This window comes from Orbilia oligospora, assembly GCF_000225545.1.
Source record: "Orbilia oligospora ATCC 24927 unplaced genomic scaffold scaffold00110, whole genome shotgun sequence".
NCBI classification, from domain to species: Eukaryota; Fungi; Ascomycota; class Orbiliomycetes; order Orbiliales; family Orbiliaceae; genus Orbilia; species Orbilia oligospora.
Window position 1 is genome coordinate 1,176,236 of NW_011645667.1, and position 20,857 is coordinate 1,197,092.

Here is a 20,857-nt window from a genome sequence, read left to right on the forward strand (position 1 = left end):
CTTGTGTTGGACTGTCACTCCTCTGCAGATGGACAGCCTTGCTAGTTGTTGTGCCACATAGCTCCCATTCAGGCATTGAATCTTCGGGACAGTGCAGTGTGGTAGCCAACAGCCAATAGCATCGTGTAGACTGCTTTGAAACGCATCTCGATGCTGCATGCAGGCACAGTTGTTGTGCTTTAATGTTGTCAGCTGTTCTGTTTTTGTTGAAATGTGGTGGAGGTGGTGGAGGTGGTGTGGAGGAGCACCAACATTATTATGTTCTACCACAGAACTACTTCTTCTCCACACAATTCACTAACCACTCTACAATCCGCTAATCTTCGGCCACCTCTTAACCTTCATCACTCTAATATCATATCACCAAGATCGATATCGACGTCAAATACATTTTAACATTAGTAAGAGCGTCAAACTAAAGTTACGGGTGGTGCCAAGAGGAATTTAGATCAACTAAGTACAGGATGCGTACTAACGTGGAGATCCCTCTAAAAAAAAGTTATTTTGATAAACATGGCAGGGGCTCAAGACCAAAATCAACCGCTCGCCCTCGAATCCATCTTCAATCACATCGTTCTCCCTGCCCAGCTCCCAGGCAAAGAGGATCACGACGTCAATGCCATATCCAGCGACTTTCTCAACGTCTTATCAACAACCACGCGCGAATTCCGAGATTTTACTTACGACTGATACTATTAAGAGTTTTCTCTTGTCCACTAATCTTTATTGAGCTACTGTCAAATCTGTATTGATAGTGTATTGAACAAGCAGGTTCTTCTTCAACAACTCCACTACTTGGATTTCAAAGAACAGCTAGTCTTTTATGTTATGAAACAGAATGCTGTTCTGGTTGTTTGATGTGAAAATAGGTAAATAAAAAATCATTAGATTATCATTTTTCAACTATGCTAAAATATTAATAGGGTTTGGGGCGACTCTATCATTTTCGAGGTATTCGAAACTTTTTCAATGTTTTAGAAAGCTTTCGAAGCTGAATCAGTTTTAGAATGGGGTTTTCCCATGAATGTTGTATCAATTTTTTATTCGATTTTCAATGTTACTGGATTTCAAGAAGAACTTGTGTCTTTCCTTAAGTAAATTAGTAAAGAATCTATTAAAAGATTTGCTGCTGTAACCAACAAAATATTTTCCAGAATATGGGAAAGCTGTAATACAATTGAGCTTAATTTTATCACTAATCTAATAATAATTTTATTAAAAGTAATTAGCACAAATATTATTTCTAAAATCTTTTAGAAACAAATTCGTGACAATATGTGCTAGAATAATGGTGTCAATCTTTAAGGGAGGAATCTTATTTAGTTGATCTTTAAAATTATACTACAAAAACATCTGTAGCTCCTCTCTAAAATTGGGATTGGAACAATCCAATACAAGTTTATATATTTTTTTCTATTACAAACATTTTTTTTGTCAAATTTTGTACTAAAACCAACCCCGAAAGAAGCACTATCCTCAAGGTTAAACTCTGCTATCTCATGGTAAAACTAAAAGCAGCCAAAATGCAAGCTCCTAAAATCTTAGGCTTGTCTATGATTATTTCTTTGGTAAAATGAACTAAAAGGTTGCTGCTGCTAGTGATTCGGTCAACGCCCATATCGCTGATGAATAGGAGTAATACTGCAAAAAAGTAGAGCATTGCGTCAATCCTTTTCCAAAAAAACTAATACTAACAATATCAAACTCAGCCTACAGAACAGCGGCCAATATTTGGTTAACACCTTAAATAATCTTAGAATAGTTATTCCGCCTAACCAAGGGATTCGCAAATCAAACCGGCGAGTCAAAGTCCCGAAAAAACGGGAGAGATTTTGGTGAACTTGCTTGCTAGGAAAGAAATATTCCATTGACCACAATGCTACTTTTAGGTTATTATATTTGTCCATAAGGTTTTCCAAAATTATACGCCCTGTTTCGAACAAGTTCAATCCGACAATTGCTGTTAAGACCAGTATTAGTATTATTTTTGTAGTGGCTGGTGAACTAAATCCTCAGCAGTTATAGTGACAAATATTACGATTATTATTATACTAGAGGAGGTTGAGTACTTGATCCCGTATGTTAGTAATAGATCATAGAAATCTCCAGTACATTTAGTAACCTATATTGTATCCATCACTCGCAAGATGATTTAGTTTGATACTTTGAATTTTTTATTAATTTTATTATTGTTTAAAGGTTGGAAGCCACCAGTTAAGCTATCTGTCAAGTTGGGAATTATTGCGGGTAGACTTTACTTTGCCTTTGAACACTCTCCTGATCTCAAGGATTCCCTTGATTTGACTAACGAGCTCGCGGGGGGCTGGAAGAAAGCATAATGGCTGAAGCTGTCGTTTTTACTGGGAAGCCATTGTCATTCTTACAAGAGTGGGTGACTTTGAAGCGTAAAGGACAGGACTTCTTGCATACCCCAATGGGATACCACTGTCAAAGCAAGGCCCTTTTGAAGAGTCATCCCTTTTTCAAGGACAGGACATTCAACAAGGTCGTGGTGGTAGAAAAGAAGGTCGAAGACATAGATCTGGATTCAGAAGATCTCGATAAAGTCCCCCAGAGTGAAATTGAAGAAATTCAACGAGATATGGCAGAGGCGGGGCAAGGCTTAGTGGGTCCCTTCGGGTTCTTTTCGAAGCCAAATTGAACTTGATATTCTATACATAGTCTAAGGGCTAGAGTACGAAAGCTTCTTTTTCTTGCATTCCGTGGATATATCAACAGGTTGGGTCTTAATTGCATAGCTTTCTGGCTTCGTGCGTTTATTTTCTTATAGTTTTGCTTCGTTTCGGTCTTACTGCGCTAGCAGCTTTTTTTTTTCCGGAAACGCTATTTGCAACGTAATTTATTCAATAACATCAATGTGCCTAATCAAGAATGAATATTTTGCTTTACAATTAGAGGTGCAGGTAGGAGGGATACCCCATAATACAGCAAATTCAATGAAAAGAGATCCAACCATGAGAATCGAATATACCCTGAACTATCTGGACCTGCTTGAAATTTACATCACAAAAGCTGCACAAAGTAGCCCAAACGCAAGAACCCCGTTCAAGACGATATATCCTTCCTCAGCACCAGATATGTAAGTTGGTGTCGGTAAAGCGGTGTAAGTCGTCGCGTTCCCACTAGTACATGTAGTAGTAGTAGAAGTCAGCGTAGTAGTACTGGTGCTCTGGGTACCAGTTCCCGTGATGGTATCGGTTGCGGTCCCAGTAGCTGTGTCAGTTGTCGTGGTGGTCACGATTGCAGTTGCAGTTCCACCGGCACAGGCTGTGCAAGTTGCAAATTCTCCGGTGCCATCATTTGGTTGGCAAATTCCGAAGGGGACTTGGGCTTCGGCGCAGAGGAAGGCACAGCAGGAGTCATAGGCTGTTGGGCAGGCACCGGCGGGGGCGCTGTAGGGGGTGCAGGTTGATGAAGTTTGGGCAGAAGCAACAGCGGCAAAGAAGCTAGATGCGTAGGGTGGTTAGAACTCGGAGGTTGGAAGAAGTTGGAGGGAGTTCACTTACCCGGCGAGGAGGAATTTGCAGGCAACCATCTTTGAGTTGGACAGTGTGGTAGTTCTCGAATAGGCAATTTAGAGTTTGAACTTCTATATCACCGTGTTTGTGTTGTGGGAAGCAAACAATGCGGTATCTTCGAGTCGAAACCAAAGCTATTAAGTGCAACTGCGAAGGGCTTTTTCGAAGGTGGAATGTAATAAAAAGAGCTTGGTACTGAATTCTTCTTAAGAGAAAAAAAGCTGGCCCTTTTGGGCCGCATTTGAGAGGGGAGGCACTTATATATTCCTTGCCGGGTCCCAAGCGAGTGCTTGAGTTTGATTACGGCCCTATATTGAGTCCGATCACCCTCACTGGGTTCATGCCCTCGTGGACGTCGCTCTGCCACCCAAAGTATCAAGAAGGCGCGGCCTAACTAGATTTGCCAGCTCAAATCACAATTTGAGGTCTGAGATTGAGGTGTGTGACGTCGGGTTATTGAAGCAAGGGGGAAACAAGCTTTGCCTAGATATTGAGATTTAGGCGAATATGAGGTTGCATCCGTGCCGTGATGCGCCCGGTCAAATCACCAAATCTCTTTTACGGAAACTGTGAAATGGCCTCAGGTTCTCTCACTAGATGCTGGGAAGTAAGGCTAACGATATTGAATTTTATAGTTAAGAAACGCAAGCTGCTACTTGTGACAATCAACTCTAGTGGTAAGAAAAAACGCCAGCCTCGAAGCTCTATGAAATGAATCGATTCATGCAGTGTAACAGTTCCCTTAGCTGTGGTAGGCAAGGGAGTGTGCGACTTTAGCGTTGGATCGTTAGACTCAACGTCATGAGTTATTTTGGGAATCTACCCCTAACAGCGTAATTCTCCGCACAAGAACACTCTCTAATAGAATTATGCATAGCTATGTACTTTGTACTTATACACTTTACCAACCAAGCGGGATCCGAAAGCATCTACCCGTACTAGATCTTTATTGTGAGGTTTGCGTCAAATTAATGTTCGCATAAGGAGAATGTATTTTCCTCTAACTCTCGGTTCTGATCCTCCACATATGTTCTGCGCTCCTCCATCAACTCGACTCTCATTTTTTTTGCAGCCTCCATGTCAATGGGGAAGTCATCAACGCTATCGACAATCATATCCCGCAATTCCTGGGGTAGCCGATTGAGCCGTTTCCCGGAATCTGTATTGAGCACTTCTTCCCACCAATCTTTCCTTTGAGGCGGTACATTCGCGGTACTTACCACCCGAGTATGCGGATCAACTAAGAATACAACTAGGATCTTTCGATGGCCAGGTTTGGTTGGATCTTCCAGCTTGAAAGGCTGAACCTGATGTTGCAAAGTGTTAGGGAAGGTTACGAGACGACCTTGTTTGGTGTCGACTTCGCCGATGTTCTGGACTGCAGCCTCTTCATTCCCAATACCGAATAACGGGTTCATGAACTCATGTTCATTTTGGGAATACGGCCACTCTATCGCATCCTCGGCGTTGACTTCGTGGCGGAATTTAAGTGAGGAAGGTGTGATATTCTCGTTGGAGTAGTAGTAAATGGATGTCGCGACGATATGATCGTTCTGAGAAGTTGGCCCCGTTAGGAGCAATCTCTTAATGTCAGGTTCTGGCTCTACCACTTACTAGTTGTCCCTCATAGTGCCAGGAGCCGCCATCATAATGTGGCTTCTCGGGTGTCAAGTGGATCGATGCGAATTTGACGATGACTTGCAGGCCTTTGTCCTTAAACTTCTCCCAGAGGTCCAGCTCTAGGTCACCGTCGTAATTCAGAACGCGCGCGACCCAGTCCCTGTAATGTGGTGCCTCAGGTTGGATGACATGCTGCTCTCTCATGGATTGCTTCCAATCATGTGCTTTGTCCCATTGCGCATCCTCGTCATCGTCATCGGAATATAAGTCCGCAGGAACATCTTCTTCGTCAAAATCATACTCGATAGACCACGGGAGTCGGATTTCGGTTTTGTCCATCGCGGAGGCGGCGAGGAGGGTCTGGCTCCACATCGGGATGGATTTTAAGATGACGGTCTCAACGAGACGGTATAGGGTAGTGTGGCAGGGGTGGAGGTTGTTGATGTAGCTCTCGAACCTAGGAAGCCTCTTGGTTAGTCTTGGTCGCCTAGAATTAAACGCGGAGCCGTTTGCGGGCCTACTTGACAACTCTATTCCCTTCTACCTCTTTGAGAGACACGTCTGCCGGGAGCCACTGGAAATTCTTACTCCAGGCATGCGGAACAGAAATGTTGCCTTTGCTCTTGGAAAGGCCGAGTTTGAGGGAGCTGTCCTTTAACTCTATTATAGCGCCCGTACCAATACTCTCTAAACAGTTCTCGAGGGTAATAAGCTCATCTTCTACTATTCGAGATTTCCCATACGCCAAAGGGAATAGCGAGGGGTGGACAAGGTCGAGGACTTGATCATTAGATCCGGGATGCCAGTCCTTTTGGCTCTCGGGAACGTCTTCAAGAACTTTAATAGCCTCGATAATCTCGAGCCGGGTTTCCTCCGTGATGAGTGTATCGGATTTGCAAACGTCGCCGTCGATGGCTATGACGAATTTTTCCTTTTGGAATTGTTCCGCTTTGGTTTTTAATTCTGCCAAACACTTCCCGAGAAACGAGATCATGGTACCACGGTCAGTACGACGTAAATTTCACTGAGAAAGGCATATTCCTACCCAGTCAAACATTTTGTCAGTGAAATCGAGCTGGCTTTTTATCTCCGATCTCCATTTGTCGGTTATTGCAGGGTCGTATATCTTCGTTGTCCAACCCGGCTTATCAGTCGTAAGGTTCATTGCTTTGAGCATATCAATCTCTCGCAAAGTCATAACTAGCGGACTAACAACAATAACAATTAAGTTTAGTACTCCAAGATAGAAGTATAAAATTTGGCACAAGGCGCTGTTACCAGTAAGAAAGCAATCCATGAGGGAAGGCATTTTCACTCTCATAAGTCAATGGAAGTCCAAGGCCTGGTACCTGGAGCTTATTTTGGGGGGGAGCTTCTGTGCTCTTTTTGATGCTGGTCAAGCGGGGCTTGCGCGGGGGGTTTACCGAATCCATTGGAAACGCTATTAGTCTGCGACGTTTGATTATGCGGAAGATATATTTTTCTTGACGTCTAGGACCTATAGGAATTGGAGAAATAGAAAATGGGGATCTGAAGTATGTTGTTGTGAGCTTTTCACAGCTCGCCAGCTCTGCTCGAGTCGTGAGGGGCTCGACCAAAGCGCAGAGACGCGACGGGCCAGCACAAAGTTCAACACCCACTCCAAACGCCAAGTCAGACCATCATGCTTTCGGCGAGAGGCGAGATTGTCGGCCTTGGCAAACTATCCAGTGAACATTTGGATTTCACTTGATACACCTGGAACGACGGAGAGCTGTGTCATGATTGGGTTCTAATAATTTACTAGATTTCAGGTTTCTAAGGCCAAAGGGCCTAAAATCTTTTTGCGCCTTAGGCAATAACCATGATGTGGGAATGCATTACAACCCCGAAGATTCAGTCGAGAAAATACAACATTATCAACACAAACTCGGATCCTGGGACCCTCAATTACCCTTAGGCCGCACCAAAATTCTAGATATATTATAAATGGGTTTAATTTTCTTTTTGACGGAGCCTCTCCGGGGGAACTAGCACCACTAAAAATTACAAAACGACATCGAAATGATGAATCATATTGTTTCGAAGAAGCGGTTGGCATCTCACATTTACACCAAGAGCGGTCGCTAGGGCCGTGGCGGGCTCTAGAATGCCGAAGACCCGAAGATTTCAAGGAATCAAGGTTTCGGATCTCACCAAAAGCCGCCTAGCCATCTGCTCCATATGCCATATTGCCCTAAATCTCTGTTTAATCGAATAACAAATGCATTTCGCACTTCGTTGTCTTCCACTGTTTGGCTCATATATCGGAGCGTTGCAACATCAACGCTGTTTGGCTTGGCTTGGCAATTATCTGATCTCGAAGCCTTCGTGGATGGCAAACTGGCTATTGCGTTTCGATTCGCCCTAAAAACACAAGACCATATGTCTCAAAGACCTCAAGTAAAAGCCACAAAGTTCCAGACCTCCGTTTGTCGCGCCAGTCCTATTGATTCAGGTATCTCCATCCTGTAGCGGTGGCAGGATGTGGTTTAGTGTCGCACTAAAAGGCCATGTGGGTATGCAGGACCCAACAACGACAGGTAAATTGGTTATTCCTGGCAGCGCCACACGTCGACAACCAATCGAAGGTACATCCGGAATCCCGAGGCTTTGGGAATACCAAAGTCAATTTGCGGCTGGCAGTCAATCTGTAACTGGGGTGGATGTACTTATCGATATTCTCCGATGGCGAGCTATCCGAGGTGAGCTCTAGCCTCCATATTTCTTTTGGTAGATTTGAACTAGTGATTTCGCTCGGATCCGTTTCGTTAAATCATTGCGATCAGAAGTCAACTAGGTGAAATTTCGGGGGGGAAATTGAATAATGGCTTTAGTATAAGAGGGCTTGCATTGCCCATTGGGATTTTCTAGCTAGGTATCCCATTCTCAGGCAACTACTACAATACCCTTTAGCTGATACATTACCATGGGGTTGAAATCTTTCTTCAGTATCTCTTTCATATACAAGCGTTTTGTCGGGAAGGTCAAGACTATTATCAAGGACCTAATTTTTGGCAAGAAGAAAGCAAAGTCTAAATCTAAAGACAAGAAACAAGGGAACCAAATCCCCGGAGAAAAACTCAAGAATCAAGTCTCTGGGTTTACCAAAAATATCGGACTCAAGCAGGAGCCAGAATACCAGAACGAGAAACTCTCAGTGCCTATGGGGAAGAGGGGATACGAGCCAATCAACGAACCTATCTCCCCGAAGAAGAAGAGGAATCCAATGAAAAAGTTGAGGAAGATGCTTTTATGATCGGATTAGGTTGAAATTCGTTCGCACTACGTATCACTGTAAGATATATATGCATTGGAGTTTTCGATACATAGATAAAATTCTGACAGGCGCCAATATTCTATAGCAGGCTTTATAACAGTGAAAATCTACCTATTCCTCAATAAGGCTTGATTTTGAGGGCACTAAAACGCCCGCATGTTAGAAGCTACCGTCCACAATATCGCTTTGGACACGTTCGCTGTCTCTCCTATGCTAGCTAGCAAGACTAGCTCACAATCGGTCCCCAGGTCGTATGGCAATAATTTATTTCTTTTAATATATATAGAGTACCACGGAGCCAAAGGTATCGCATCCATGCATCTACTATTTTTCTTTCTTTTTTTTTCGGGTTTTAAATCATCTCTCGTGGCGAGCGCAGGATAAACTCAAATTGGTCATGACTAGTCGGTATGTACATGTACAAGGACTAGGAGCTGTGGTGGTGATCGTTCTTGTTTCCCGGTTAGCTCGTTTGTTGGATGCTGTATGCCTGTGTTCTCGGATCGATTTCCAAGCCTTTTAAAATTGTGTCTCTAACTTCATGGGAAATATAAGAAAGAAATTTGGTAATTTATTGGTTCTTCTGCGACTATACTTCGGGAAGTTGTAAAAGGCTACGGTATACGAGTCAATACCTAAGAGAGGTGTCCCGACTCCTAATTTTATATTTTCGTGCCTAAACAGCTAGTGGATTTTCAGGATTTTGAGCGGAGGCCACATTCATGATGACAGCCTAAGATAAGTGTGACAGCCCTCCAATACCTACACAATAGCCTAGGCGCCTACAATTAATTCAAGTACAGAGTCAATCCACCTTTGGAGCCAAGTATTTTCTTTTTAATTTTATAACTTTGAAGAAATAAAGGAAATTTGAAGTCTACAAAATCGTCGTGTACGTGTATATATATATATATATATATATATATATATAATTGTGCGATATGGGGTCACTAGCTATGAATATACAAGTAGCCAGCTCTTTAAACCCAGATCGGGCTCCGCAGCTCCCGAAACGCAGATCGACTCGATATTTGATTTAGGCACGGTGAATACTTGGTGACCCATCAGCTAGATCAAGGCCTAGCAGCTGTTCTATTGTCGGAATAAACACACACTTCGGGACCTTGTTATAGTATGGCAGACCCTTGTTACCGAGCGAAGGATCGAATCGCTCGACAGCCTCGATAATACAATGGCACCCCATTTGTGCACCCCCACCGCAATCGGAATTCTGGAAACACTCTTTTGAAACACAATGAATATCAGTTAGTTACCTCCGACAGGTAGCCTTCATAGTAACGAAAATTGTAAAGTAATTCGACATACCGAATTCCCATCCGTCATAATCTTTTGGATCGTATCGATGGGTTGAGAGGCAGGTATGTTGGTTGGGGGTGGTGCTCGATCTTACCGTACCTGCAGGAGCATCTGGGACTTTGTCGACTGGCGTTGGAGCGGAGCTGGCGAGTGAAAATAGGGCCACTGAGGCAATAGTGAGCGATTGAGAAAGTTTCATTTTCACTGATAATGATTGTATTGAATATTGTATATAAAGGTTGGCTGGGAGGGCGTGGTTCGTCGTTTGGGCCAAGGGCAGCGAAAGCAGGAATGTCTTAGCTAACTAGGCTGATGGGCGCCGGGCAGAATTTAAGGACGCCATGTAGTATATGTGGTGACAACTATATATAGTCGATGAGATAAAGAGAAAGAATTTGTTAAAAGCAGTCCTAATGATCATGACGATCGTGCAATGTTTGTGTATTTTTTTGGCATGACTGAAGTACTCGCGTATCACATGGCGGGGTCTCGTGTCGCCATAATTTAATGAAGTATGTATATATATATATATAGTTAATGGTACAACTTGCAAGAATATTTCGCTACTGCATGTAGCCATTTCCAAAACTTTCATTGGATTCGATAAACAGGTTTTGCGCGCGCACATTAAATGGGACGGAGGTCGTAATATTCGTAAGTAACACCCGATATGTAATGCAAAAAGAATTTATGAAGATCGCTAGGGTATAATGCGTATACGTATACAAGAAATAAATATAGAAAAAGCCATAATTTCAGTTGGGGAAATAGCACTGCGTGGAGCCAAAGAGTAGGTGGACCCCTTACCGCTATCTGAGAGCTTGCGGAGCAGCATAAGATATTGTAGGCGAAGACGGTCGTCTAACAGCCCTCTGTGCTATGGCCGGTTTTGTGATATTTTCCACGAACTCTACACTAGACTCTTGGTCTTCAAGATAAAAACTTCGATCGGCGGAGATTTCCGAGTAAGAGTCATTCGCGGTTCGTTGCGTGATGTGGCCACGTTGTGCACGTGTGGCAGTCGCTATATTCGACGGTTTTCCCACCTCCCCAAGTTCCAGATACTCGGGTGCGCTACCTGATGCCGTTGCGTCTGGTGAGGATGTAAGAACTTTCCGTGGCCCTTGAAACATAAAGTTTCGTTCGAAAATGCTAACACCGTGTCTTGTGGTCAGGACACCAGGCGCCGACCTGTCATCGCCATGATAGATTCGTCGAATATATTTGAGTATTATCTGGTTGAGTGCCGGGAGACATACAATGATTGCGGCTAAACTGCTCTCGAGAATACCCCAAAATGCGACTCCTGTAGCGTTCCATGTAAGATCGAAAGAATCCAGCATAATTTGATAGAAAATATAGAGCCGGATACCACTAAAGACCATTGTAAAAACGCCAAGAACAAGAAGAAAGATCAAATTGAACTTTTTCCCAGGCGCAAGCGGTAGGCGGGCTAAAACAACCAATGGCGGGAAAATGGTCAAAGCATCTAAAACAATATGTCCAGCAATGAGGAGCCCGTAGAGCCACATAGAACGCGACCCCACACATGTGCCGTCAAATTGTGAAGAGAGCTCAAATTTTCGGACAGGTGGTCCACATTCTGTGATTTCAGCAATGATGCAACATCCCAGGAAACCATACGATAATCCCAAAACAGTTTTTAGGTAAATTTGTTGTGGGCGTGATTGTAGGTGAGAAAGTCGTAAGAAAAGGTGTAGGATGGAGCAACGACAGAGATGTATGGTGGAGAAAAGGAAGATGACGTGGAGAAATTCTAGCTGAAATTTATCGACGCATTAGCAAAGATCAGCCTTAGATAACTAGCTAAGATGCCGAATATCCCAAATGGCGATATCAATGGAGAATTAGGACGCACAACTAGGAAGGCACGGATATCTCTCTCGGATAGGTCGTAAAGATGGAACCCCAGTCCACTGCCAAAAACAGCGGTGAGGTTGACGATACTTAAAAGGCAATAAAACATCTAAGACGACACCAATATTAGCCTCTTGAAAATTAATTTGTCGAAAGCTGATACTTCGATCGTAGTTTAATTGAACTTACAAATGATGCTAGCATTGCCCAATCATCCGGGCCAAAGAGCCCTCGGCTCCTCACCCATAGTCGTATGCACACTACGCATGATGTGAGGACACAGAATACTACCCCAGTTATTAAACAATAAAAAGTGTTGACGGGTGGGACGTAGTCCGGATTGGCGACCAGCGGGAATTCGAATTTATCTGGGAATCCCTTTTTTCTGAGAAGGGGGAACAGAGCCTCGAGAAATTCTCTATCTGCATCCGTTTGGGGATGCGGCGGGCTACCCATAATGTTCGTATACAGTTGTAGTTCTCGAAAGTAGATGTTGGCGTTGAATCGATATCAAGGTGATCGTTAAATGGTCGATAATGGTTGTAATGGATGCATCAGAATAAAATATCCTCCCCCCTCCGCCATCAACGTAGGCGCTCGCTACCACATACCTTCCTCTAGGTCCTTTTAAGATGGTTGTTCAATATCTTAAATTCTTCGGTTGGGGCTTAAAAAGGTTTCATGAAAAGGAATCCAGAAAATGGATAGATCTGAGCGCAGGGATGCAATGGGGATTATATTCCCTGTGTGAGTTTTGTAGCAAAGTTCGGCTGAAAGGTGCGGGAATAATGAGGGAGAAATAGTAGCGTGCTGTCTGTGCGCATCTTACTATCGGTAAAGCAATCGTCAATCGTGATCGCGCTCCTTATTATGAGAAAACGTAGCACAGACTTATGTATCAAAAGGATTAGTCTTCAAGGTATCGAAAACCCAAACCAAGCCCTTGGTCGTAGTCCGAGTGGGTGCTCGCCCTAGTTGTGGGTACCCCGGGCGTGCAGGGGACCCTAGCTTTGAACAAACTCTCCAATGGTTTGTGGATCGAGAGCCCTGAATACGAAGAATTTCCTCCGCATGTGCACAGTTTTGCGGATTATAGCCGATTCCCCAAGATATTGCTAACAGGCCAATACGAGGATCAGCTTAGTTCTGGAAGAGAACTTTCGCACCGATTGTTGTAGTCTTTCTTGTTCATCTGCCCTTACGAAAGCGAAAGCTCTCATTCTATAGAGTTGTTCGCTTAACTCCTTAGTTCTGCATAACTTCGCCACGCCTCGTTCAAACTTGTCTCAATACGCTTACATCTCCACCTCAAGTACCATAGATAGTAGTGGTTAGACACTGGTATTCTTATGGTCCTTTCCACTTTTGAATATCGATCCTGCAGGGGAGAAATATCAGGCCACTGGTTGTTCAGACGGGGAGGATCAATTTAGTTAGCGTGGACGAAACCCCGTCTTCGAAAAGGCTCCCGCGCGGTGTTGCCGTGGCTGCTCCGGTGGGGCTGGAGCGAATATCTGGGGAAAGGCTCTGATAGGATTGATTGCACATGCAAAAGCCAGGATTTCCATGAAGAAAATATCGATATGAAACGTTGGGTTTACACAGTATATTCACGAGATTGCAGGACGCTTCAAATAGGTATAGAAGACTTCGAATTCTGGTTTTCACGTGGGACCCACTCCCAGGTCCCCTCTGTTCAGTGCATATGTGTTGACAATTTCCCTTAACAATACACCGAAGTCGACTCAACTAACATGGTTCTAGACGCGAGTCGAACTTTTGGTAGTCCGAGTTTGAGATCATATAAAGCCGAACCATACTACCAACTATCGCAGATCGCGCCCTTGATCGTGCGATCGTGGGATGCAGGGCTTTGGGAGCAGCACCATCGTTATGGTTTGTTGGATATTGTGTGTTGTGATGCATGACATGCGATTTGCCGTGCCTAAGGCGCGTCTGCATCCGAAAACCTCATTCATCTACAGCTCCTCCTCCTCCTCCTTCTCGATATCATCGGCTGGAATACCCCGGATATCGCAGTGAAAACCATTGAGCTCACAGCCACCAAAAGAAAATGGCCTCTCTCGAAGTCACGGTCATAGGCGTTGCATCACGCGCGTCTTTCATGGCGTTGCCTTCGGAGACTCTCACCATGGTTCTGTCATATGTATGTAGCTTAAAGTATGTCGGGTTTTGCCACCTAGTGAACTATGCTAACAGAGTTGAGCTTAGCTGGATTTTGAGTCTCTTAAAGCGGTCGCCCTTGTGTGTACCGGTATTCGAGGTATGGCGGCTCGTCTGTTGTACCGCTATTTAGTTATACGGTGGAATAGGAGTGTGGGATTTCCTGTCGCGCGCTTTGAGGCTCTTCTTACATCATCCGATTATGCCCTCAGTAACATCAAAAGGATTGACGTAATTCAAGACACTGAGGAGAATCAAGCCGGTGCCACCCGACTGGTTCCACCGGCTGGCCTGAAGCCGGGCGAGGACCTCCTCCTTAGGTTGCTGTTATGGAGGTTGAAACCAAATCAACTCAGAAGTATTAGGTGAATCCGCAGATCTTCGCCGAAAGTTTACCCTCGCGCTGGACAAAAGGTTAACATATTGATCACATTGGAATATAGCCTCTCCTCGGTAGAGGGAGTTGGGGCTGATACTGCAGCATTGTTATTCAAGAATCAAAGAAACCTAACCCAATTAGATTTGTCGATCATGAACGAAGTTGTCGACATCTTGCCGTTCGCGTTCAAAATCAACAACCTCGAATCGTTCGGCTTCCATCTTGGAGAAAAAGAGGTCGCTGTATCCAGGGCCTTCGCATTTATGTATCACGTGCTGAAACGAAACTGCGATACCATAAAAAGCCTATACCTCTCATTTAATGAGAAGAGCGAACTCTATAAGGAATTGGAAAGAGATTCGTCGACTAGTGTGAATACTCAAAACCAATACGACAGCGCTACCGCTCAGATCCTAAGATTGTTTGTTGGGGACCCGAGGAGCGAAGGCGATTTGATACACTTTCGAGCGCTTCGTCAACTGCGATTGCAGCGGCTCCCCAGCTTCGGGGCGATATTTAGTATGGGAGGGCCAACTCTTACTGAGCGACTCAATCTCAACAATATAGTTCTTATTCGAATAGATCATTGCAATGGCGCGGATCCCCTGATAAGGGATATTGCTGGGAAGGTACCACACATTCGTGTTCTTCAGCTAATCCATTCCTGTGAATGGGCAACGATAGAGTCAGTGCTGGCAGAGTTACCTCCTTTGGAAGTACTACACGTCAAATTCACAGATGGCAAAGCTCTTGGGTCCCAGATCAACCTCAACATCTTCGACCGACACAGAGACAGTGTTCGAAGTATGTGGCTGGAGTGCCTATCGCCTGACTCCGATGTCCGAGCTTACACTATAATATGCATAATTCAACTTTTCAAAGCTGGCACTCGTTATCAGACATGGCCGAAGCTGAAAGAGCTCGCTTTACAAACCGATGATTACGGCTTCATGGTAAGTGTTCTGGGCCTACTAATAGCCACTCCTCCATCTGCTAGTGACCTTGATTAACAATTAGAGCATTTAGGGCCCGTATTTCAGCACACTACGATACATCCGTATACTTCCAACCCGTGCTCGGCAAATTCGAAACCTCACATCTGAGAAAGAAGCTGCTATTAGGAACTGCGACAGGTATTTGCAGTTGGCTTATGGCTTACAAAAAAGGATCCCGACCTTGGAGGTGATTGCAGTCACGGCATCAAATGGCCTTAATTCCGGTCCCGCGCAGGTATATTACTTTGTGGTAGAATTTGTCCGGACGAAGCTAGGCAACTATGCGCCGGTTGTATCAACAGCAAATGCCCACCAGATCCGAACCCTTTTCAAGGGATTGGATTTAATGGAGTTCGAGAGGGGTGAGAGAATTTGGAGTGATGTGTTAGTATACCCTTTTTTTCGGAAATATCCCCTAGGGAATGATCATCTAACTCGAATGGATGGTATAGTGACGGTGAAATGCTAGCTTAGTAAGGCGTCCCCGAGGAAGGAGCGCCGCCGACGGTTGGATGCTGTCCTATAGTGATAGGAATCTCAACCTACATAGTTAATTTCCAATTTTTAGTTCATATCAGCACCAGCCAGCTTTATTTTTGGAGGTTGAGGTATATTTAAAACGCTCAAGCAAAATATTATCATGCTATCTGATAAGCCGCCGTCTGGCAACTCCTATGGTCTCGGCTGTATACTCTAATTACGGTGCATACATGTACATCTACACGAATACACATCCCTGTACTCGACGGAATCGAATGGTATGTATATAGTAATCAGCGGTGTTGATTAGCTATATTAAATCACGTTCTGGATACATTTGTCGATGTCTCTTGCAAAATTCCTCTAAATCCTTGCGTTTCGGCCATATGTACCCTTGTAGACACTGTGCTGCACTGATGCAAGATATGATATTTCCGTTTTAGGAGTGATTTGAATGAATCAAAGGGGTAAGTTCTCTGCTTTGGCCTTATCCTTAATTTGGCCGAAGGGGAAAAAAAAAAAAAGAAACCACATGGCAATATGATTGGATGCCGAGTTTTTCCGAATCGGGAAGCCCTAAGCCAAAAAAGAATCTTTTTGCCAAGAAAACTTCTTTTGCACAAACTTTCTTGAACTCGGCCCCCACTATCCCTTCACCCCTCCAGACCTCTCTATCACTAACCTCAACCCTCCGGAGGACCTCGCGACGATGCCTTCAATACCGACTATCATTCCAGTTATTACCACCGATGGCGCGGCTCCCGTACCTTCCCAGGCTGACGTCTCAGCCTTCGTCGATACAGTTTTTAACGCCAAGTCCTCCGAAGACTCGATCGATGCGGCCTATGCTCTCTGCGAACTGCTTATCGGTTCCCTTGGCCACCGCGGTCTCTATCAATATGGCATCCTTGCTGAAGTGAAGAAAGCCGCTGCGGATAAAAAGAATGGGTTCCGCCGTGAGAGCTCACAGAATCTTCTCGGTGCCATCTTTGAAAAAATGCCACCCCGCGCACCTATCAGCGAAGTTGTGCTTATGCTCCAGGATGATGGGGTGGTTGGCTGCGCATTAGATGCGCTCGCTGATAAAGGAACCATCGTTCGTGACGCCGCACAGTACGGGCTGAACGCTCTTTTTGACAACCTCAGTTCGGAGGCCCTTGTCGTCGGACTTTTGCCCGTCCTTACAACTTACATATCCAAGGCCGCCGGCAAGTGGCAAGGCACTGTGGGCGCATATAAACTCTTGCAGAAAATGGCCGACAAAGCCAAGCTGACCATTGGAAGCACCAAGGAGCAAGGGGAAGATCAGGATATCTTGCGGGAGGCTATGGGGGCTAGGCTCGCTACTCTCATCCCTATCGTCGAAGGTGGCATGCATGACCTCAAAGCCGAAGTCGGGAAACAAGCTATCAAAACCATGAATTCGCTCATGACTTTGATCTCAAATGACGATGTGGCACCACGTATTCCACTACTTGTCGACACTATGCAGAATCCCTCGGCTGAAACCTTGCAGAAGGCTATCCATGCACTATCCATGACCACATTTGTGGCCGTTGTTACATCACCAGTTCTCGCCCTCCTCACCCCTTTCCTCGAGCGGTCTCTCAATACTCCTACTACTTCCCAAGAAGTTTTACGCCGAACAGTTGTCATTACCGAAAACTTGACCAAGCTAGTTCACGATCCGATCGAAGCACGGACTTTCCTGCCGAAGCTCCAACCCGGTGTTAAGAATGTGATGAACCGAGCATCACTTCCAGAAGTGCGCGAGCTTGCTACTCGGGCTTTGAACGTCATGGATAAGGCCATGGCGAACGATAAGACCGATGTAATTGAGCGCACTACCGCTGCGGATGTTGCTAAGATTCTGGACACGGAAATCAGCCAAATCACGGACCTCTCCGGGGATGATCTTGATAGCTACAAACTTCTCTCCCCATATGTGTGCGGAATGGTGGCTGAGGATATCAACCACCGCCAAATCACTAGGGTTGGGTCCAGAATCAGCCCCTACCTTAAATCGTTGGGTCAGTTAATCGAAAGCCACGAAGCTATTGCCACAGCAGTCCAAAAGCACTACGCCGACGAAGATGCTCGCAAGTTCGGCGAACCAGAGAAGGATGATAGCGATGAGGTTGAGATTGTGAACGCTGACTTCTCGCTGGGCTACGGGGGTATGCTTCTTCTGTCGCACACTAACTTGCGATTACTCAAAGGTCATCGCTACGGTCTTTGCGGCCGCAACGGTGCCGGAAAGTCAACTCTTATGAGAAGTATCGCGAGTGGTAAGCTTGAAGGGTTTCCACCTCAGGATGTCTTGCGCACTTGCTATGTTGAGCATAATCAGGGCGAAGACGCCGATATAAGCATCCTTGAATTCGTTTCCAAGGACCCTACTATCGCCAAAGAAGGAAAAGAACGTATCTCTGAAGTTTTAGAGGAGGTCGGTTTCACCCCTGGGCCTGAGGGGAGGCAGTCGCACAAAGTTGGTACCCTCTCAGGAGGCTGGAAGATGAAGTTGGCTCTTGCTCGCGCTATGCTTCAAAGAGCAGACGTTCTACTTCTTGACGAACCTACCAATCATCTTGATGTCGCAAACATAAAGTGGTTGGAGGAGTACCTGAAGTCCCATACCGACATTACCAGCTTGATCGTATCTCACGACTCAGGTTTCTTAGATGAGGTTACTACCGATATCTACCATTATGAGCCCAACAAAAAGCTCGCTCACTACAAAGGAAACTTGGCTGCCTTCGTCAAGATCAAGCCGGAAGCCAAGAGCTACTATACACTATCCGATAGCATGGTGCAGTTCAAGTTCCCACCTCCTGGTATCCTTACCGGCGTGAAGTCGAACACGCGTGCGATCATTCGCATGACAGATGTGTCCTTTACATATCCCAAAGCGCCAAAACCTTCCCTCAGCGATGTATCCTGCCAACTTACACTCTCATCCCGTGTAGCCATCATCGGACCAAATGGTGCCGGAAAGTCGACAATGATTAAACTGCTGACAGGCGAGGTCATCCCTAACTCTGGACGAGTTGAAAAGCACCCAAATCTTCGAATTGGTTACATCAAGCAGCATGCTCTCGAACACGTGGAAATGCACTTGGAGAAGACGCCCAATCAATATTTGCAATGGCGTTATGCTAACGGTGATGACCGCGAGGTCCATATGAAGCAAACTCGCGTGCTGTCTGATCGGGATCGGGAGCAGATGGATAAGTTTGTTGATCTTGGAGAGGGTTATGGGAAGCGACAAATTGAATCCCTCATGGGTCGTCAGAAGTACAAGAAGACATTTCAATACGAAGTGTAAGTTATTTTTCATCACCACTCCTGAAACCCATTTTTCCTAACGCTATTCTAGCAAATGGCGCGGTTTCCTGCCAAAACACAACACACAAATTTCTCGGGAGACATTGCTCGACCTTGGTTTCGCTAAACTCGTCCAGGAGTTTGACGACCACGAGGCTTCACGTGAAGGTCTGGGCTATCGTGAGCTGCAACCGTCGGTGATCAGCAAGCACTTCCAGGACTTGGGATTGGACCCCGAGATCGCTAACCACAATGAGATCGGCTCGCTATCTGGTGGGCAGAAGGTCAAGGTCGTTATCGCTGGTGCCATGTGGAATAATCCTCACTTGTTGGTACTCGACGAGCCTACTAACTTTTTGGACCGGGATTCACTTGGCGGTCTTGCAGTTGCTATTCGTGACTTTAAAGGTGGCGTGGTCATGATTTCCCACAACGAAGAGTTTGTTGGCGCGTTGGCTTCTGAGCAATGGCATGTCAACGACGGAAAGGTTACACACCGTGGGCACTCTGCTATAGCCCTCGATCGTTTCGAGGATAGCCGTCCAGGCAGCAGTGTACCCAGCGGCTTGAACACCCCGATCCCTGGTAGTAGCGCTGTTAGTAGCGCGGTGAACAGTGCCGTTAATAGTGGTGTGGAGGATAATAGCGAAATGAAGTTCAAAGCCAAGAAGAAGAAGAAGATTACCAAAAAGGAATTGAAAGAACGAGAGGTGCGACGAAGATTGAGGCACATTGAGTGGCTTAATAGTCCGAAGGGCACGCCTCGTCCGGTTGACACTGACGATGAGGGCGATGCTTGAGAAGATCTAGAAGCTTATTGGGCTTTCATTTTGTGTAATGATTTCTGACGATATGAGCGAGGTCTGGGGATTGATTATTGTTGGCTTTAAAATAGATTATATGGTTTTGCGGCATGCATTATTTAACGTTTAGACCGTTATAGATATTCATCGTGTATTCGAATTCACAATAGACTTTATGATTTGTAGTCCCTACATGTATATTATAGGTGAGATTGCTGGTAGTCAATATAGCACAGTGCAAGAAATATAGAACGGATTAGGTAGTTCTGGTTGGTTGAAAGCTTCTAAAGTTCACACGTTGGAGGTGGACACTAGAAAGTCTGTATACCTTGATTTTGGTTGTGGACTAGACCCGCACATGCGTTGTTAAATTGGTTGAGGAGAAAGCGACCTCTTTTCACGATTATATCCTTTCCAGGATCAATTATATTCTTGCTTTCGTTAGTTAGTACTATAGCTGTGATCACGGTGACCGGGTCTGATCACCTACGGGGTATGAGTTGTCAGAATAGGTGTATATGCTGATAGTTTAAATCAATTGAAAATAATTATAATTCTCAAATCTCTTATTACTGATAATAATTTTAATAATAATAAACTTATATTATCTTAGTTTTATAATTTAAGTTGTATATGTATGAAAAAAAATTAGATGATTGATTGCTTACGGTGAATTAATAAAATAGAAATTTTAAATTTTTAATAATTATACTTCTTGTTTATTAGTTAATATTGAATTAGGTAAATTAAGTTTAAAACTATTAAAATATATTTAATTTAAAATTATTAAAAATTATTTTGATATTTGGAATTAATTCTTATGTTATGTTTATTAAATTAAATATAATTTTTTTTTATTAATTATATTAAATCTTTATTTTAATTAAATTCTAATTAAATTAATATAATTAATTAGTTTAATATAGAATTAAGTTTATTTTTATATGATGGTAATTTAAATGACTTTAAAAATTTTTTAAATAATTTAATTATAATAAAAGATTTTATATATAATAATTTAAAAATTTAAATTTATTTTG

General features: G+C 44.2%; 9 protein-coding genes across 9 annotated transcripts; 4 read left to right on the forward strand and 5 right to left on the reverse strand.

Annotated features, from left to right (window-relative positions):
- Window positions 1–2,338: 2,338 nt before the first annotated feature.
- Window positions 2,339–2,662, forward strand: AOL_s00110g332 (uncharacterized protein; the record flags this gene model as incomplete). Its single annotated transcript, XM_011127022.1, has 1 exon — window positions 2,339–2,662. One exon carries the CDS (start codon window positions 2,339–2,341, stop codon window positions 2,660–2,662), a length of 324 nt encoding a protein of 107 aa, XP_011125324.1.
- Window positions 2,663–3,019: 357 nt separating this feature from the next.
- On the reverse strand, window positions 3,020–3,556 carry AOL_s00110g333 (uncharacterized protein; the record flags this gene model as incomplete). Its single annotated transcript, XM_011127023.1, has 2 exons — window positions 3,020–3,467; window positions 3,528–3,556. 2 exons carry the CDS (start codon window positions 3,554–3,556, stop codon window positions 3,020–3,022), a joined length of 477 nt encoding a protein of 158 aa, XP_011125325.1.
- A 951-nt stretch (window positions 3,557–4,507) lies between these two features.
- Window positions 4,508–6,153, reverse strand: AOL_s00110g334 (uncharacterized protein; the record flags this gene model as incomplete). The annotated part of the gene is made up of 3 exons (XM_011127024.1): window positions 4,508–5,092; window positions 5,154–5,616; window positions 5,681–6,153. The coding sequence occupies 3 exons, from the start codon at window positions 6,151–6,153 to the stop codon at window positions 4,508–4,510; spliced, it is 1,521 nt and encodes a 506-aa protein (XP_011125326.1).
- Window positions 6,154–8,106: 1,953 nt separating this feature from the next.
- On the forward strand, window positions 8,107–8,436 carry AOL_s00110g335 (uncharacterized protein; the record flags this gene model as incomplete). Its single annotated transcript, XM_011127025.1, has 1 exon — window positions 8,107–8,436. The coding sequence occupies one exon, from the start codon at window positions 8,107–8,109 to the stop codon at window positions 8,434–8,436; it is 330 nt and encodes a 109-aa protein (XP_011125327.1).
- Window positions 8,437–9,493: 1,057 nt separating this feature from the next.
- On the reverse strand, window positions 9,494–9,973 carry AOL_s00110g336 (uncharacterized protein; the record flags this gene model as incomplete). Its single annotated transcript, XM_011127026.1, has 2 exons — window positions 9,494–9,699; window positions 9,784–9,973. 2 exons carry the CDS (start codon window positions 9,971–9,973, stop codon window positions 9,494–9,496), a joined length of 396 nt encoding a protein of 131 aa, XP_011125328.1.
- A 610-nt stretch (window positions 9,974–10,583) lies between these two features.
- On the reverse strand, window positions 10,584–11,306 carry AOL_s00110g337 (uncharacterized protein; the record flags this gene model as incomplete). Its single annotated transcript, XM_011127027.1, has 1 exon — window positions 10,584–11,306. One exon carries the CDS (start codon window positions 11,304–11,306, stop codon window positions 10,584–10,586), a length of 723 nt encoding a protein of 240 aa, XP_011125329.1.
- Window positions 11,307–11,793: 487 nt separating this feature from the next.
- On the reverse strand, window positions 11,794–12,108 carry AOL_s00110g338 (uncharacterized protein; the record flags this gene model as incomplete). Its single annotated transcript, XM_011127028.1, has 1 exon — window positions 11,794–12,108. The coding sequence occupies one exon, from the start codon at window positions 12,106–12,108 to the stop codon at window positions 11,794–11,796; it is 315 nt and encodes a 104-aa protein (XP_011125330.1).
- A 1,618-nt stretch (window positions 12,109–13,726) lies between these two features.
- AOL_s00110g339 (uncharacterized protein) lies at window positions 13,727–15,684 on the forward strand (the record flags this gene model as incomplete). The annotated part of the gene is made up of 5 exons (XM_011127029.1): window positions 13,727–13,819; window positions 13,885–14,201; window positions 14,280–15,168; window positions 15,242–15,594; window positions 15,663–15,684. 5 exons carry the CDS (start codon window positions 13,727–13,729, stop codon window positions 15,682–15,684), a joined length of 1,674 nt encoding a protein of 557 aa, XP_011125331.1.
- A 715-nt stretch (window positions 15,685–16,399) lies between these two features.
- Window positions 16,400–19,814, forward strand: AOL_s00110g340 (uncharacterized protein; the record flags this gene model as incomplete). The annotated part of the gene is made up of 2 exons (XM_011127030.1): window positions 16,400–19,011; window positions 19,067–19,814. 2 exons carry the CDS (start codon window positions 16,400–16,402, stop codon window positions 19,812–19,814), a joined length of 3,360 nt encoding a protein of 1,119 aa, XP_011125332.1.
- Window positions 19,815–20,857: the final 1,043 nt, after the last annotated feature.